Source organism: Callospermophilus lateralis, chromosome 1, assembly GCF_048772815.1.
Source record: "Callospermophilus lateralis isolate mCalLat2 chromosome 1, mCalLat2.hap1, whole genome shotgun sequence".
Classification (NCBI taxonomy): domain Eukaryota; kingdom Metazoa; phylum Chordata; class Mammalia; order Rodentia; family Sciuridae; genus Callospermophilus; species Callospermophilus lateralis.
This window is the reverse complement of record NC_135305.1, coordinates 52,687,956-52,705,506: the sequence shown is the minus strand read 5'-3', so window position 1 is coordinate 52,705,506 and position 17,551 is coordinate 52,687,956. Positions and strand designations below refer to the sequence as shown.

The 17,551-nt window shown below is 46.4% G+C and overlaps 1 protein-coding gene across 2 annotated transcripts; it reads right to left on the bottom strand.

Annotated features, from left to right (window-relative positions):
• Positions 1-1,410: 1,410 nt before the first annotated feature.
• Lep (leptin) lies at positions 1,411-17,200 on the bottom strand. 2 transcript variants are annotated; one of them, XM_076862199.1, is made up of 3 exons: positions 17,156-17,200; positions 6,161-6,332; positions 1,411-4,505 (listed from the first exon to the last, which is right to left on the bottom strand). In XM_076862199.1, exons 2-3 carry the CDS (start codon positions 6,302-6,304, stop codon positions 4,146-4,148), a joined length of 504 nt encoding a protein of 167 aa, XP_076718314.1. In that variant the 5' UTR covers positions 6,305-6,332; positions 17,156-17,200; the 3' UTR covers positions 1,411-4,145. The 2 variants fall into 2 exon arrangements, with proteins under 2 accessions (XP_076718314.1, XP_076718323.1); XM_076862208.1 differs by having other exon boundaries at positions 1,411-4,502.
• Positions 17,201-17,551: the final 351 nt, after the last annotated feature.

Below are 17,551 nucleotides of genomic sequence, written 5' to 3'. Positions count from 1 at the left end.
GAGATGTTATGATGGGTTTCATTTGTTTTTTGAAATTTTGTTTTATTATCAGTTTTTCTGGGTATCTCATGGAGAGACCCTTGCTTGCCCATTCTCAGCCAGTGAGAGTCCCACAGGATTGCCCTGTCCTGGACAACACGGGTGGGGATAACGCAGGTCTGGCTAGAAAGAACCCTCCTTACAATGTTCACTGGCACTACTGACTGAGAAAGAGAGGCTCTTCTCTCATGATCCTGGGCACTGAGGATCCCCAAAACCTGGAGATGCTGGGGGCTAACTTTGCCATCACACAGGAGGGAGGGAATGCCCAAGGAAGAGTGAAGTGCAGCCACTTCTTTGAACTGCCAAGTGACCTCATGTGACGATCTCTTTCTGTGTTCTCTCCTCTCTCAGGAGCTTGGGCCTCTCTTCCTTCTCCCTTCAAGGTATAGTATAGGTACAATTGACTGAATGTTTGTGTCCCCCTAAAACTCATATGTTGAGATTCTAACCCCCAAAGTGATGGCATTAGGAGGTTGGGGTCTCTGGGAGTGGAGCCCTATCAGTGGGATTAGACCTTTATAATAGGGAAGCCCCCACCCCCAGAAGCCCTCTTACTCTCTTTCTTCTGTGTGGGGATTCAGCCTGCTGTTCAGCAGAGGGCCCTCACCAGAACCCAACTGTGCTGGAACCCTAATTTGGATTTCCAGCCTCCAGAACTATGAGAAAGAAATGTCTGTCGTTCACACCCTCCAGTCAGTGGAATTTAGTTTCAGCAGCCTAAGCTGATTAAGATAGCTGTGGTCTGCTTACGGTAGGGAAGTTGACATCCATGTTCTTCCTGGTAGGCACACTGACAGTTAAACCTGTTGCTAATTGTGATGGAAAAGGAAAGAAATTTCACTTAAATCTGGATCCGATACTGGGTCATTATCTCATTTAAGCCCCAGAGATACCAGCAACAGTTTTTGGCCCCAGGAGTGGTCTTTAAATTGCCCATGATGACTGCCTTTGACAGGCCAGCCCCCCAACACCCCCCCCCCAGGAATTGGATGGAACCTATCAGGTCCTGCATTAGCAGCAGGGATGACTGCTCTGTGCCTGCCATGTGCCCATGTTCACGTTTTCTACTCCTGGATGTGTCTGTCATTTGTCTGCATTTTTTAAAAAATTGTTTGCTTAGATTTTTATTGTTCTGTTTTTTTTTTTTTTTTTTTTTTTAACAATTAACTGTTTCCCAGGGCTGGTTTGGAGAACTGCACTGCTTCTGGTGCAGAATGTGCTCATTTGCCAGCTCTGGGCTTCAGGGTAATCCTTTCGCCTGAATAACTGGCGGCTGACTGTGGCCAAGCCCGGGTGGAGCTGACCCCAGTGATGGCTGGACGCCAGCCAGGCCTTGCCCTGTCACACACAAACAGCTCTCCCGAAGCCCCTCCACTACAGGCAACAGAAAACAAAGGCCAGGGGGCAAAGTTAATTTATTTGAAAAAAAAACTTTAAAACAAAACAAAAATTTTATTGTTAAAAAGAAAAAAAGACAACCATTTGCATTTGGGAAGTTTCGCGTTCTGGAAGCCACTGTGCCAGGTTTGTGAGCAAGCCTCAAGACATCCTGATGAGGTGGGTGAGGTGACCTGCCACCATCCTCAGAGCAGGACTGACCCTGGCCACCACACAGCATCTGCTCCAGAACCCGAAACTCGGCTCTAATACCCAACTCCTGTGCTCCTCAGGGCCTACTCAACGTGTCCTTTTCCCTCCCATCTCTTCTTTCTCTGCCTTTTGCTTTCACTCGAAGCTCACACTTTCACCTCTGCATCTCCACCCACCAAACTTCCAACAAACAGCTTCCTCTGACAGGTAATTCACATTCCTCATCTCCTTCAAAATCCACCCCCAAGTCCCTCTCTTCCAGGGAGAACTAGTGGTCTCCCTTTGCTCCAGTTCATCTCCACAGAGCGTACCTGGCTTGAGGTACACTAGGAATCAGAGGCTGGGCTCTAGGCCTGGTCTTCTGCATGTTGGCTGTGATAGTCTTGGGTACAGGGTAAGCATCCCTTATCTGAAAATCCAAGAGCTGAAATGCTCCAAACTCCAAAATGTCTTGAATGATGACATGTTGCCATGAGTGGAAAATTCCACAGCATGAAACTTCATTTCATGCACATGATTATTAAAAATATGGGATAAATTACCTTCAAACTGTGTGTATAAGGTATTTATGAAATAGAAATGAATTATATGTGTACATTTGGTTCCCATACCCAAGATAACTCATCATGTATATGCGGATATTCCAATAATGAGAAAAAAAATCCAAAATCCAAACACTTCTGGCACCAAGCATTTTGGATAAGGGATACTCAACCTGTATTTTCTTATTTTTGCAGTTTTAGTTATCCTGCATTAACAGAATGTACTATGCAGCAATAGAGGCTAACGCGATCTAAAAAGTATATAAATGCTACAGAGTGCGAACAGGGTTTCCTGAGCACTGTAACCCTCAGCTCATGCCACTTCCACCTGCTGAAGGCAGCACTGTGCTTTCAGCTGTTGGGTGCCACCTTGGTGAGGCATCCACCTTGGCACATGGTGAGTGGGGTTTTAGCATGGGGATGCAAGTCCCTGATTTTTACGTTTATTTGGTGAGCTCTCTAGCCCACAGCACCAGTCAGAACTGAGCACCAAGCAGGCACTCAGTCTAAAGTGTATTGCTTTGATTCAAGTTTCCTTGGGCAGAATCACTACTAACAATGTGACGGTGACACTGTGGCAGGGTGGTGGAAAAACCCAAGCCTCCTTGTTCATCTGCCTGAACGTGACCTCCAGCTGAAGGGCAGTCCTACAGTCTGGCCAGGGGCCCTGGCACTAACTCAGAAGTCCCAGGGCTTAGGACCATCTGCTAAAGGATTTTACTTTCCCACTGGACTAAAAATCCCCACAGAATGGGTGGAAAACATGGCCTTGCTTTGGATGAACCAATCAGATGAGAACCACAATTTGATATGCAACCCACAATAAGGACACTGCCATGTTATAAATCCAGTGTGGGATCAACCCTGGAATACTTAAAGGGCCACACCAGTGACACACTGTCATAAGTGTGGGACCCTCACTCCCTGAGCTCATCACTACCCCAACAAATGGCCTTCTCCTTCAGCACCCTCCTCCATGGGTGCCTAGAAAACCTCACAATCCCCCTTTAGAAGTCATCTCCTTTGTTCTTTGCATTGAAACCACCTTAGGTGGTTGTAGAAAACAAGATAACTTTACCCTTTCCCAAAAGCCTACCACACAAATGTTATTCAGAAAATACATCTGGATCCTACCCTGTTCCTAACACATCCCCCACCCTGGGGTACATACGATTCACATTACACTTGATGAAATTCATCTTCTTTTTAAAATAACCCAGCCCTTAGGGCTATGTCATTGCAAACACTATACTATAAAGTCATTCACAATAGAAACAAAAGCAGTCACTACAGAACTAACTTGAGAACCACCCGGCTGACTCTTGCTTAGACAATCCCAACCTTCTAGTCACTCAAAGTGGGTTTGCCTCAGCCAGACTCATGGATGGGATTGGAAACAACATCCCAGGGGTATCTGCAGCCCCTGCTGACCCCAAAGCATGGAAAAGCTGGTGCTTTGCTTTACATCCATTCAGAGTAAAATACATAATCAATAAATAAGTTCTTCCAACGTGTGTTGCTTGGGAGTTTCTAGCTGTGTGTGGACGTAGCCTTCATGGTGCTCCCTAGAATTCTCAAATAGAAACTTGTTCTGAAAAGATCCAGAGGCTCTGCCCACCCCACTCCTAAAATCACCCTGGGTTGCCCTGAAGCAAGCAGAGAGGGAGATGGAATGGGGAGAGGACAGGATGACTCTGGTCGATGGCTGAAGAATTTGGCGAGAATCACAGCAACAATCCATTCTGCTGGATGGACCCCCTTTCAGTGAGCGAGGAATCATATGTATATATATCTTTGGTTTCAAGCAACGTGGAGTCTTCGCCTTTGGAAGGGTGGATTAGAGGAGTGAGAGACATGGACAGAGTCCTGGATAAAGGATGTCCATACAAAGCTCTCTTCTCCTCCAGTCACCTGGAAGCCAAGGTTTCTTCCTTCTCCATGCTCCTTGGGGGAAGAGCAGCGCTCAAGGCTTCAGCATCTGGGGCTGAAGTCCAGCTGCCTCAGCATCCCCTGTAGAGACCCTTGCAGCCTGCTCAGAGCCACTACCTCCGTGGAATAGAGAGAGGCTTCCAGGACACCATCCAGGCTCTCTAGAGTCTCCAGACCACTGGTCTGGGGCAGAGGGCAGCTCTTGGAGGAAGCCAGCAGGCGGAGAAGGTCCCGGAGGTTCTCCAGGTCATTAGATATTTGCATCACATTTTGGGAAGGCAGACTGGTGAGGATCTGTTGGTAGACTGCCAATGTCTGGTCCATTTTGGACAAACTCAGGACAGGGTGAAGCCCAGGAATGAAGTCCAAACCAGTGACCCTCTGCTTGGAGGACACCGACTGCTGTGTAGGAGGAAGAGGGAGGGCAAGTGCTCAGTAAGAGGGCGGAACAACCATTCTGCACCACCCTCCACTGCCCCAGGAAAGTGGAGGCTCATTCTCTGGGTTGCCTCCTTTCCCCCTTCCTCACCTTCCTGATCCAGGCATTTATTTCCCGGGCCCAGGTGACAGTGAGTCTCTAAGCCAGTTTCCTGGACTCATATCCAATCACCCTACCTTCTACTTCTGACTTATCTTCTCAGGTCATTCTTTTCTCCAAATAGGTTCTGTGAAGACCAGCCATGCCTTCCTATTTTTTATTTAGTTGGGTTTCTTCCTAGACATCATAGGTCCTCTATAAGTACTCCTTTCCCTGCTGCCCTCATTCTCTTTCACCCCAGCAGATTGCTCCCTCTTGTTCAGGTTCCCCCTTCTTAGGAGTCAAGGTTACAACCCATTCTTCTCCTTTGTGTCAGTGATTCTAGCTTCGAGGAAGGGCTCTCCCCATCCTGGTGACCCACAACTTGCTCTAGACACCACCCAAGTTGGGACACTCTTCACCTCTCATGTGCAACCTTGCTAATTGACTATTTTGAAAGAAGGAGACTTAAGGGATTTTCTCTATGAAATGACCAAGACTCTGTCTAATTCTGAGCTATCTCTGCTTCTGGCCTAACTGCCAGAAGCCACTTCTCCCTGACTACCAAGGCCACTGTTAAACACCCACCATGGCCAAAAGATATGGAAACCTCCAAATGGCTCCAGACAGGGGTGCTTGCACTTTCCTTAACTAGTTTGAGTCTTACAACAACCTGGAGGTGACTGCATGAGGTTCCTATTGTACAGATGATGAAAGACACCAAGGAACTCACTTAGGGTCTTGCAGATGGAGGACAGATATGTGAAGATTCACACTTAGTCTTCCTATTCCGATACAGACTCATCTGGGAAACAGCTGAAGGCCTAGTCTGTTGGACCCCAGAGAAAAGACCAAGGTGGACAGTGACAGCTGTTGACAATTACATAGAGGGCTGAAGGTGAACAACCAAAATCCCACCTCATGTGGCCTTGAAAGCAGATGGGGAGAGGCTGCAACTGAAACTCTAAGAACCCTAGTGATAAGCACATCTGGAGAAGGGGCAAGGCCCCACAGGGATGCTGCTAGTGTCTGGTCCCTGTCAACAAGATACAAGGACATTTATGAGTTCCTCTGGTCCTGGGCACTAGGATTCAAAGAAAGGGAGTCAAGAAAGAAGGAGAGGGAGGGCTGCAGAAACAGATGCAGAGAGGAGAGGAAGAGGGAGGGAGGAATTAAGGCTATCACTGCCAAAGTCTGAGGTCTGGGATTCCCCCATGTTACAGTGAAAATAAACCCAGGTGACCTCTTAGTACCAGAGAATCCTATAATTTTTTAATGAAACCACAGGGCAAAGTTAAATGCTCTTAAAGTGGTTTAGAATTAGAACCACTCATCCCTGAATCCCAGCAGGCAGAGGGGCCAAGAGAAACAACCAGAAAGAATGGGCATCCTGAGCTTTCAAATCTTCCTAACTTCTAGTAGGTGTCTGGCATTTAGAAGATGCTCAACAAATGTTTCTTGAACTATCTGGTTCCAGTCCCAGTAGGAGCCAGCTCTGGGCTGACCACAGTTCTTCTTTGTCCCCCCTACCCTTCCCTACCGTGTGTGAAATGTCATTGATCCTGGTGACAATAGTCTTGATGAGGGTTTTGGTGTCATCCTGGACTTTTCGGATGGGCACAGCTTGAACATAAGACAGATAGGGCCAAAGCCACAGGAACTGGCACAGGCGTCCACAGCGCATTTTCCTCCCCAGGATGTGCTTCTTGGGCCTGCAAACAGAGAACCACACATTGCTAGAGCGGGTGTCTCAGAACACACGCACCTGCCCTGCTCCCAACCACATTGCCGGATGTGGGTGAAAATGAGATTTACTTTCTGCCCTGGCTACCGTCAAAGTCAAAGACAATTCATTATCTAGACCTTTATTAATGACATGCATCCCCTTGGGAAGACGATTATTGCCTAGTCAATAAAACCACAATGACGTGTCCTGAAGACCACAAGCAGAGAGCCCGGCTGTGATCCAATGGATGTGGAGCTTTAAGGGGACGAGAACAGACTGTTAAGTTCTGGTTTGAATCCAGTCCTTTACTCACTGTATAACTTTAGGCACACGGTCTAACCACTCAAAACTCTACCTTCATCCCTATAAAATACCTATTTCCAGGTTTTTATGAGGATCAAATTAGATAATGCATGTGAAAGAGCTGGAAGTGGTTGTGAGGCGCACTTTTTCACTACCCTATTATTAGAGATGATGTTACTGCCTTGTCCTCCCTATTACTCTCACAGCAGCCTGCTGTCATCTGCAATGGCCTTTATTGCAAGCTTTATTACTTCCTTTCTCTCCTACTGGGAGCCTGGGAATCCACCCAGCACCGCTTTGCCATGTACTAACAAGTCAGATGCAGGGCGAGGCACCAAGGAATCAGGTGAACCACCAATGCCCTCTGCCCTGCAGTGTTTCATAGTTTAATAGAAGAGACAAAAAGTCTACAGGCCATTCCAGTACAGGAGTACAGAGCTTTGAAAGGGGAGCAAAAAAAAAAAATGTCAGGAGCCCAAAGGGTCCTCCTTGGGAGGGGTGTTGCCTTGGGCTGAGTATTAAAGACTGAGAAGGCATAAGAGTATAACGTAATGGTCACAGGTGGCCAGGAGCTCATCTGAGTAAAGACAGGGGCAGGATAGAATAGAATATGGCTCCTTTACCCAGAATGCTTGAAACTTTCAAAGCCATGGAACTATTAATTCTAAAATTAATAATATGCAGGTCCTTGATCAAGCAGCAGAGTTTTAATGGGATACATGAGGCAAAACGTAATCAAGTTAAATGCATGCAAGTTTATAGTCAATGATCCATGCTAAGTATGTGTGTATGAGCCTGAAATACTAATAAAATGTAAGTTAAAATTAGGATAAAGATTCTGGAAACATTAATCTCTGCTCTGTGCATTCTTTCTCATTGGGGTCTTGATGAAAACAAGTAATGCATTTTCTGTCCATAGGTGGCAATATTAGTATAATTCATTTTCTAGCAATATAATAAAAACAGTCTTTATATATTATCTATAATGCTCAAATATGTGTATTTTTTTCCAAATCTGAATTTTACAGAAGAGAAAAAAAATGAGGTTCAGGAAGACAAGACAACCTGCCCAAAGCCACATTGGTTAGTGGCAGAGCCAGGATGTTTATGGAACAGAGTTAAATACGTGCCCCTTACCCATGATTTTGCTTTCCAAGGTTTAAGTTAACCACAATGAACCATGGTCCAAAAATATTAAATGGCAAATTCCAGAAATGAACAATTCATAAGCTTTTAATTGTGCCATTCTGAGTGGTGTGGTGAAATTTTGCATTACCTCCTCCAACCCACCTGGGATGTGAATCATCCCTTTGTCCAGTGTACTCACACTGTATATGTTACCCACCCATTAGTCATTTAGTAGTGGTCTCAATTATCAGATCAACTGCCATAGTGTCACAAATGTTTAACCATAATTTAATTTAATAAAAACCCAAATAGTAAAAGTAGTATGCCAAGGAGGCAAAAAAAATATGGAAGGACAAATAAACTCTGGAACTGTGTGGCAGTGCTGCAGGGCATATAGAGAAAAACTTAGTATTGTCTGCAGATTCAGGTAACTAATGGGAGTCTTGGAACATAACCCCCACAGGTAAGTGGGGGACTGTGATAGTGCTAATCCTTAACACCCTCGCAAAAGGAGGAGGCTATAGTGGAGTCAGGCCTCCAGGTTTCAACAGCCCACTCCTCCACTATTCGTTGTGTGTCTCCAGGTGAGAAATGTAACATCCCAAAGCAACTGCTTCTGACAGAAAATGGAGTTAACTTCACCACCTGGCTCAGAAGGGTAAAAGAGATGAGCCAGTGATGCCCCTGCACACGGTGTGTGTCTGACTTGGGATGGGGCAGGAAATGTCAACTGCCCCAAAATGATTGTAATTCCGGGACAGGGCTTGAACTGCTAGGGCAATAGCACCTGTAGCCAACTCTGAATCAAGCATGTGGCCCATCTCAACAGGGGACCTACTATTTCAGGGTTCCCCCCTGTAGCACAAGATTGAGGTGCATTCTTTTCTAAGATTCCTGTGTTGATGACACCTCCTTCCTGAGTAAATTTATTACCAGATTAACCCTGGTCACATCACAGCCATTCTCACATGATGGCCACCCTCTCATACCTGAATGGAAAACAGGTTACAAGCCTCCCTAATCACCACTGGTAATATGCTTCAGTGGATGCTGAGAATAAACTGCAGTTTTCCTTGAATGGAGAGGAGGAGCTGTTGCTGAGGAGTCTGCCTAAGATGGGGAACAGGCTCGGGAACAGCCAGGGGGCTGCAGAGCAAGTGATAACAGGTCATTGAGATCAGAGTGGTGGCAAGCACTCGTGTTGTGCACAACACACAGCACACATAACCTTGCAGTGGAGGCTGCTGGTTGTCCCCAGTGTCTAGTTTTCCTTCTTTGCCAGTTGTAGAATCTACAAAGTCTTAGAGTGTAAACATAAGAATAAATCCTATACTTCCTGGCTTCCCCCAGTAGCCATGGCTATGAAGCTAAATTCTGGCCAATAAATATAAGTAGAAGTGTCATGTAACAGTGCTCAGGAAGCCCAGGTAGTGTATCACACCATAGGTAGTTATCACACTTTTGACTTTGCCAACTACTTTCATATATTTTTGATTAACAATTTTAAAAACAAAACTGTGCTCTTCTGGTTTGAGAATTTGAATAATTAGTTGCAATGCAAAGAAGAACTGAAATTTATAAATCTACAGTTCAAAACTACTTTTGAGTCAGAATATATAGATTTTGCAGAAAGTTAGCTCATCTCTCTGAGATTCAGTCTCTTTAGTTATAAAATGGGGATGGCATCAATCATAATTCCCCCTGTGGCTGTAATGTGGCTGACATGAGATAATGCATATAAAGTGCTAACTCTGTGCCTGGCATGTAGCCAAACCCAATATATGTTAGCTATTATCATTGCTATTTCAGAAGGAATTGTGAGGTCTTGGGGAAGAAGTGCCATTTGCTAAGGGCCCTGAGAATAGGTGGAACTGGGTTTGTGAAGATGAAGGAGAGAGACAGTCCTGGCAGAGACTGAAAAACACCAGGCAGGGGGGCGGCTAAGAAATGGGTGTCCCCAGCTGGCTCCAGAGGGTGCCAGGGAGGAGGGGGCAGAGTGGTCTGGGATTGGGAAGGGGGTGAGAGCCAAGCAGGAAGGTTGCTCTTTCCTCCCCAGAACTGAGAAACAAATGTTTCAGCCCCAGTGACTAGAAAGATGGTACCAGATAGAAAGTGGGAGGGACACATGGAGAAGTTTGGGAAAGAGGAGATCTGGGACATGTTGATCTGCTGATACTGCTGGGACATCAGGTAGCCTCCACAGCAGCCCGTTGGAACCCAACATCTAAGCTTAGAATGGCTGTGGGTGTAACCACAGGAGCTGCACAGGAATGTGTGGAGGGAGGGAGCTGAGGGATTCGGTGGGCAGGGAGAAAGGTCAACTATGGGCCCTCTAGAAGTTTCCAAAGTAGGCTTGAACATTCTGGAGCTGTCATATTATAAGAGATGAAAGATGAACTTCTGAAATGTTGAAATATAGCGCTCTGACTGTTTACTTCTGGGGACAGTTAAAGCAGGACCTGTGCTCTTCTAGTTTGAGAATTCTGGAGAAAAGAGGGAGCCGTTCCCAGGAGGGCAGGGAGTAGATAGGCCAGGGTGGGCGATGGGCCTGTTCTCAGATACGGTCCTCCTCTCTGCCTCTCCCTCACCACCCACTCCTCTGTCATACCCAGCCTTCTCACTAGCTAGCTTTCCTGCAGACTGCCTTCCTTCTCCTTCCATTAAGGCCCTGCGACTCCCATTATCTCTACCACCTTGCCCTTCATGGTGCACCGGAGAAGAAAACAGCCCCAGAGACAGCACCAGAAGATGAAATGTGAGCACAGTCAACAGGCTAGTGGCCAGCAGGAGGGGCTCATGACCACACCATCAGCCCACCAGTTTCCCCTTTCTGACTTTCCCAGGGTCCTGGGTTGCCTACTCCTCTTTGAGTGCCTCCCTTTCCCATCCCCCCAGAGCAGTTCTACAGGGCTCCAGCCACCCTCCACCCCACTCTCTGCAAATAAGAGGTTGGTGACCTCCAGATGGTGTGCTTCCTTATCTTCCCTCCATCCCAGGGGCTGAGGCAGACCCAATAGGGGCCTCCATGTCAAGGTGGGGAGGGGTGGCAGAGTTGGGCTGCTTCTCTGGTTCCGGGCAGAAGGGTCATCTGAGCCAAGGTCAGGTCTTCCCACCACCTTCTGATGACAGCAGCAGGGGAAAAGGGAGCACTGGGTCAGAGACATTCGCTGGTGGAGGCTGCCAGCCTTGAGTTCTCCAGACTCTTTTGCCTATCTCTCCTGTTTAAAGTGCCAGAGATTAGCCAGGGTCCAGCATAGTCTTCTCCAGCCATCAGAGTTTTTGCACCCTTCTCTCAGATAGTCTTTTGCATGCTAGTGTGAATTAAATTCAGATATTGCTTGACCAACAAATATATGAAAAAGTGTTCAACATGGCTGATCACCAGGGAAACCAAATGAAAACCATAAGGAGCTACCATCTCATCCCAGTAAGAATGGTTATTGCCAAAAAGACAAAAAAAAACCAAACAAACAAAACCTCACCTAATTCTGGGGAGAATGCAGAGAAAAGAAAATGGTGGAAAGGTAAATTAATACAGCTATTATGTAACACAGCATGAAGGCTCCTCAAAAAACTAGAAATAGGGCTGGGGTTGTAGCTCAATGGTAGAGCACTTGCCTGGCATGTGTGAGGCACAGGGTTTGATTCTTAGCACCGCATATATATATAAATAAAGATCCATTGAGAACTAAAAATTTTTTTTAAAAAACTAGAAATAGAATCACCTTATGCCCTAGCCATCCTGCTACTGAGTGTATATCCAAAGAGAATGAAATCAGTGTGTAAAGGAGACATCTGCACTCCCATGTTTATTGCAGTACTATTCACAACAGCCAATACATGGATTCAATCTATGTGACTATTGATGGATGAATAGATAAAGAAAATGTGGTGAAGAGGAAGTGCTGGGAGTGATAATGGCCAAATCATATTGTTATGTTTTGTGCATGAACAAATATGTAACAGAAAATCCCATCATATATAAAAATATAATGTACCATAAAAATGTGAAAAAATATGTGGTATATATACATAGTGGAATGTTATTTAGTAAAAAAAAAAAAAAAAAGAATGGAATTCTGTGAATAGTGTCAACATGGAAGCTACTGGAGGACATTATACTAAGTTAATCTCAAAGAAGTAGAGAATGGAATAATGGTTTCCAGACCCTGGGAAGGATGTGGTGAGGGGGATAAAGGATGGTTAATGAGTCCAGAGATACAAATGGAAAGGAGGAATGACTTCTAATGTTCTATGTTCATATGCTCAATAGGATAACTATAACCATAATTAGTTAAATACTTTAAAGTACCTAATAATCAATATTGAACATACTGAATGTTGTCCACACAAAGAATTGATAGAGAGGGGTCTGAGGTGACAGATTTGTCAGTTACCCTGACCTGATCATTGTACATTATGTATGAGTTGAAATGTCACTGCACTCATAAATACATACAATTACTTTGTTACAAATGTGTTATAAATAATTAGAAATACTAAATACTAATTCAGCATTTGCTGTGAATTATGAGGAAAAACCTTTGGCTCCTCTAAGCCTTCCCCTGTACAAAATTTCCTTGTGGGTCCTTCTTTTATTCTTCCCTCCCACCCTTCCTTCTACCCTTTCTTCATAACTCCAATTTGGAAGGGAGTTGAGGATGGGGAAAAGACAAAGGACAGAGAGATTGGATTTGGGTCCTTCAAGTTGTCCAGAGTCCAGTGGAACAGACAGACAGAGGCTTGGATGACTCATGGTAACAACCTGGTGGAGGTTATGAGGCAAGGAGCACAGAGTATGAGGCAGAGAGGGGAAGAGGTGACTCCTGGTGGGAGGAGTGAGGAGAACTTTGCAAAGAAGGCAACACGTGAACAGAGTTACCTGAAGGACAGGGAGTTCTCAGAGGAAAGAGGAGAGGTTGTTATGGTTTAGATAGGAGATGTCCCCGAGAAGTTCATGTGTGAGACAAAGCAAGAAAGCTGATATGTGAAAGGATTGGGTATTGAGAGCCTTAACCTGGTCAGTGCATTAATCCTCTGGTAGGGATTAACGGGTGGTAATTGTAGGTGGGTAAGGTGCAGCTGGAGGAGGTGGGTCATTGAGGACATGCCTTTGGGATGTATATTTTGTTCAAGGTGAGGGGAGTCTCTCTTTCTCTGTGTTCTGATGCCACATCCTGAGCTGCTTTCCTCTGCTATGCCGTTTGCCAGGCCCAGAGCAATGAAACCAGCTGTCTATGGATGGAGACCTTTGAAACTGTGAGCCCCAAAATAAACTTTTCCTCCTCTAATTATTTATGTCAGGTCTCTTGGTCACAGCAGGAAAAAAAAAAAAACTGTCTAAAACAGGGGCATAGCAGACCACATTGAAGACTTCAGGAAAATCATGGTGGGTTTGGAAGAATTGCTAGAAGGGTGGAATGTGTGAAGTTGAAGAGTTAGACTTTGGGGGCTTGATTCCACATGTAGTGGGGTTCTGCTGGGGATCTGAATTACCTGAGAAAACACACATGCGCACACGTGCTCGCACACGATCCGATCCCAGGTGCCGTGTTTGCATTTACACTGCAGTCCCAGTGGCTACAACTGCCTGACCAATGGGAGGCAAGAGACTAAGAAGCTCTTCTCTCCCCACTTTCCTCATCCTTCTCCTCCAACCCATGATCAGGCTGAGCAGTTTCTCTCCCAGAAATTTAGAGGGCTTCAGAGAGCTCAGTTTGTCTCTGTTGAGGGCTCAGAAGTCCTAGGGGAGTCACATTTGGACTCAGGGACATGGAGGAGCTGAGAAAGAGCAGAGTCTACACTCTACTGAGAGGTGAACTAGAGTCACTGTATGGATACCTTCTGATTTTTCTTTTTGGTTCCTGACAATTTTGGTTCTGGATCCTTATGAGGCTTGGTGGCCCTCTCTGCCCTTAGGCTCCAGTGTAAGACACTCTTTTCCATGTATACTTGGGGGTGATACTATGGTATGGACGTAGTTTGTCCTTTAAGGTTCATATGTCGAGAGCTTGGTCCTCAAAGTAATGGTACTGGGAGGTGGTGTAGAACCTCTAAGAGATGGGGTCTGTTGGGAAGTCCTTAGGTCAATTAAGTGCACACTCTTGGAAGAAATTGTGGGAACCCAGTCTATCTCTGACTTTCTGTTTTGAGATGTGATCTCTTCTTTTTGCACATGCTTCTGCCATTGCCATCCACCATGATGTGACACAGCCAAGAGGGCCCTCACTGGTGCTGAGCTTATGCCAGTGCCATGCCCTAGAGTTTCCAAAACTGAGATAAATAAATCTCTTTTCTTCACAAAGTTACCTAGTCTCAGGTATTTTGTTGTAGTAATAAAAGTGGGCTAACACATTTGAGTAGCTTTCAACTTTTCTGAATATATTTTTCACTTAGGAGACATATAAATATATATGAAATCAGTGTCAAAAAATAAAATTTTCCCTTACTCTGGGTGACAAACTCTTGAGCATTTCAGTTTATTTTTCAAATATTGGCCACAATATGCAATTTGAAAAATCACTGAGCTAGCAAGAGCAATTTTCTCTTCTTGCAACCAAAGGCTTCATTTGAGGAATCATGCTAACATACTTAACCAGTAGCTAGGGTATGGATGAGGGGGTTATATTATTCCCGTACATCAGGAGCTACCCTTAGATCTGATCCCATCAGAGATAGAAAATGGGATTTAACTTCTGTGTCAACTCTGATCAATTTTTGGTGGCTCCCTGGAGCACTGTAAGAGGGGAATCTGAAGCTCCTGCCAGAGTCATAGAAAGAGGGTGCCATGATCAATTAGTGACGCCTGCACTTGTTCCAGCATCCACCAAGGGCCCGGCATGGAGCAGGTGTTGTTAAATATTTGTTGAATGAATAAATGAAATGTTTCCGCTCCCTGATCTTGGTTGGGTAACCAGGTTAGCCTGCCTCCATGAAAGCTCACCTGCTCCCATATTAGAATTCACTTTTGCCCAGCAGAAACACCTTCTAAATAAAGACAGATGCTTCAGTGTCCAGGTCTCCCTTTCTCAGACACCTTGGTCTGCTTCCTGCACCTCCTACATGTTTCGCAGACCCATATAGGTCCTGATGTCTTTCAGCTTCCTCAGTTCTATTCCACCTGGACTGTAGTACCTCAGCGCTCCCAGCCGCAGACTTGTGCACCACCTGGCTCCCGCCCCTGCACTCTGGGCGTTCTGCCCTTGCCAGAGACCTCTGTTCTGCCCTCCTGTCTTCTCTGTGGCTTCCCTGCGGAGCTCTGTGGTACACCAGAGCACAAACACAATGTGTGCACAGATGGGGACTAAATCTTCTGTGGTGTGGGTGAAATGTCAGCATGGGCACTGATTATAGATTCATTTCCAGAGAGCTAACAAACTGAGCAGGAGAGAGGGGAACATCAATTTGCTGAGGAGCAAGGAGCATCTGTTGTCACACAAGCAAAGGATTCTGTGGATCTGGACACTGGGTGAGCCATTTTAAAGCAGAAATAACCTCTCTTTCTGTTTCTCTGAGACAACCATATGAACCGAGAAGAATTTTAAGGCTCTCTGACGACTGGAGCTGGGACAGCTAGTATCTTCTCCCTGTAGGGAGGGGGTCTGCTGACCTACTGGCTGCCAGAGATTTTCCTTTAAATCACACAGATGTTGCTCAGGGATATACACCCCACAGGAACTTCATCTCCCTGGAGCCTCTTCTCCCTTCCTGGCTCCCATGCTCCCCTGGGGCATCCAAGCTAGGGCTGGACAAAGACCTGGGCTCTGTGTGGAGTGTTCTCCTAGGTGGCACCTCTGTGCCTCACATGTCACACCACCCAGCATGCAAGGCATCTGCCTGGGGCTGATGGCAGGAATTCATTGCAACCTCCCTGGCTCTGTCCTTGGCACTTGGAGCTATTTCCTAGAACAGAGGGGGAGGAAAATATTTTCCCCAGATACCAAGAAGAGTTATTTTGGGTATAAAATGTACAAAATATGAGAAGGATGCTCCTTTGGCCAACATGGAAATGTTCCCCTCAGCCTAATGTCTTCAGTTGTTTGAAAAAGAAAGCTGAAAAGCATCTTTTTTTTTTCCTTGCCTTTTCTCCCTGCCTAATGCGATAAATGATCAATATTGCTTTTTTGTTTCTAAGGGTGTTCCAATGGGAACAACAACGTTATTAGAAACCTCCCTCATTGAAGTTTGGTTCCACAGACCTTGCTGGTGGGAATTAGGTTGGGAATACTATCCCAATCCCAGCTGACTGCTGCCACCTCAGAACTCAACAAAACAAACACAACTGGAGCTGCCAGATGGCAATCCTACCCTGCAAAGGGTACTCAGAGAGCTCACTCTCCAGGAATGGTACAGCCAAGTCCCTGCCTCTGCCCCCTGCCCTGAAGACCATCTTCCCAACAACAATGAATCATCTTGTCCTCTCCAAAGCAGCTATTCACACATGACAAACAGGCCACTGGTCTCCTTGGCTCTAACTGTATTTAAAGAGTCACTTTTCCAATGCACCACCATCTCTAAGCCACAGAAACCGGAGTGCAAAGGCAACCACACCCATGGTGAAGTCTAAATCAAGCCTAAAGGGGAGGAAGGCTGTGGGTGGACCTGGTGGGCCTCCCCTGGAGCCTGCCTGTCAATCGTGTGTATTTACCTTTTCTGGCTAGCAATGTTTAACAGTGAAAAATTTGCAGGTGACAGGCCTTTTCCAGGACCTGCTGTTCCGACCTCCAGGTACCCCTCATCGTATCCACCGTGAAGAAAGGAATTTGCATGGCTTTGAAAACAGATGCAGTGAGACCTGACACAATTTCTCTGAAAATTTGCGTTGTTTGGGATAGTTTTTCTATCCCCCTTTATTCTGCCTAGTTCTAGTCCTAAACCAGGCCTCATGCAACCCCTCCCATTCAGAAGTCAGGACGCTTTCTGGAAAATAAGGCCCTATCTTCTCTCTTTCTCTCTCCCCCAACCCATGCTGTGCATGCTAGGCAACCCTGGACCACTGAACTACACCGCCAGCCCTGAGGCCCAAATTCTTACCTGCAGAGTTCAGAAATCGAAAGTCTTTACCCGCAACTTTGTTACTTTCAGATAGAGATAGGGCGCCCTGACCTTAGAGGATCTGCTCATGGTTTCTTGGCTCTGCTAACTATGCAAGGACAGATTCCTGCCTTGTGGGCACCGGTACAACTCACCACCGAATCCAGCCCTCCCCAGCTCCCAGCCACCTTTATTCTGGCTAAAACTCGGTGTAGAGCTATGTAGTCCAGAACCAAGCCATCCGTCCTGCCTCCTGCCTGCCTCAGTTTCCCGGGTGTCCAGAGTGGTGCTGGGGTCTGCCAAGAAAGACCAGTGGAGGAGAAAGGAGTACATCGGGGGCCTTACCTCGCAGCTGCTGGCGCCGGGGATTCCTGCGGGGCTCCATGCCTGCCCGCCTCTCTTATAGCTGCCCCAGCACAACTTGCGCAATTGCCCCGCAGGCCCTGGCGCACCCCGAGTGCCAGTTCCCGCCCCGCCCCACGGGGCAGCTAAGGCCCGGCGGCTGCGAGCTCCCGGCCTCGGTGCGCGCTTTACCGGACCTCGAGGGCGACCCTCGGCTGCGCCTGACACCACGGGCACCCTCGGATGTGTCCTGAAAGTTTGGGGGCAGTTGTCAGGAATGAGAAATCCTCGAAGTCCCGCCAGAAGCTCCTGTGGCGCAAGGATCAGTCTTTTGGGACCGTCTTTTTCTAGCAGCTAGAATGCTCCCGGGAGGGGTGGCTCTCTGGAGCAGGTTGGGGG

What these genes read in the sequence shown, in the direction of transcription:
- Lep (XM_076862199.1), bottom strand. Translation starts at nt 6,304, where the DNA reads ATGCGCTGTGGACGCCTGTGCCAGTTCCTGTGGCTTTGGCCCTATCTG. An exon ending in TCAATGACATTTCACACACG is followed by an intron (nt 4,506 to 6,160) that starts GTAGGGAAGGGT and finishes CCTCCTACACAG; the next exon opens with CAGTCGGTGTCCTCCAAGCA.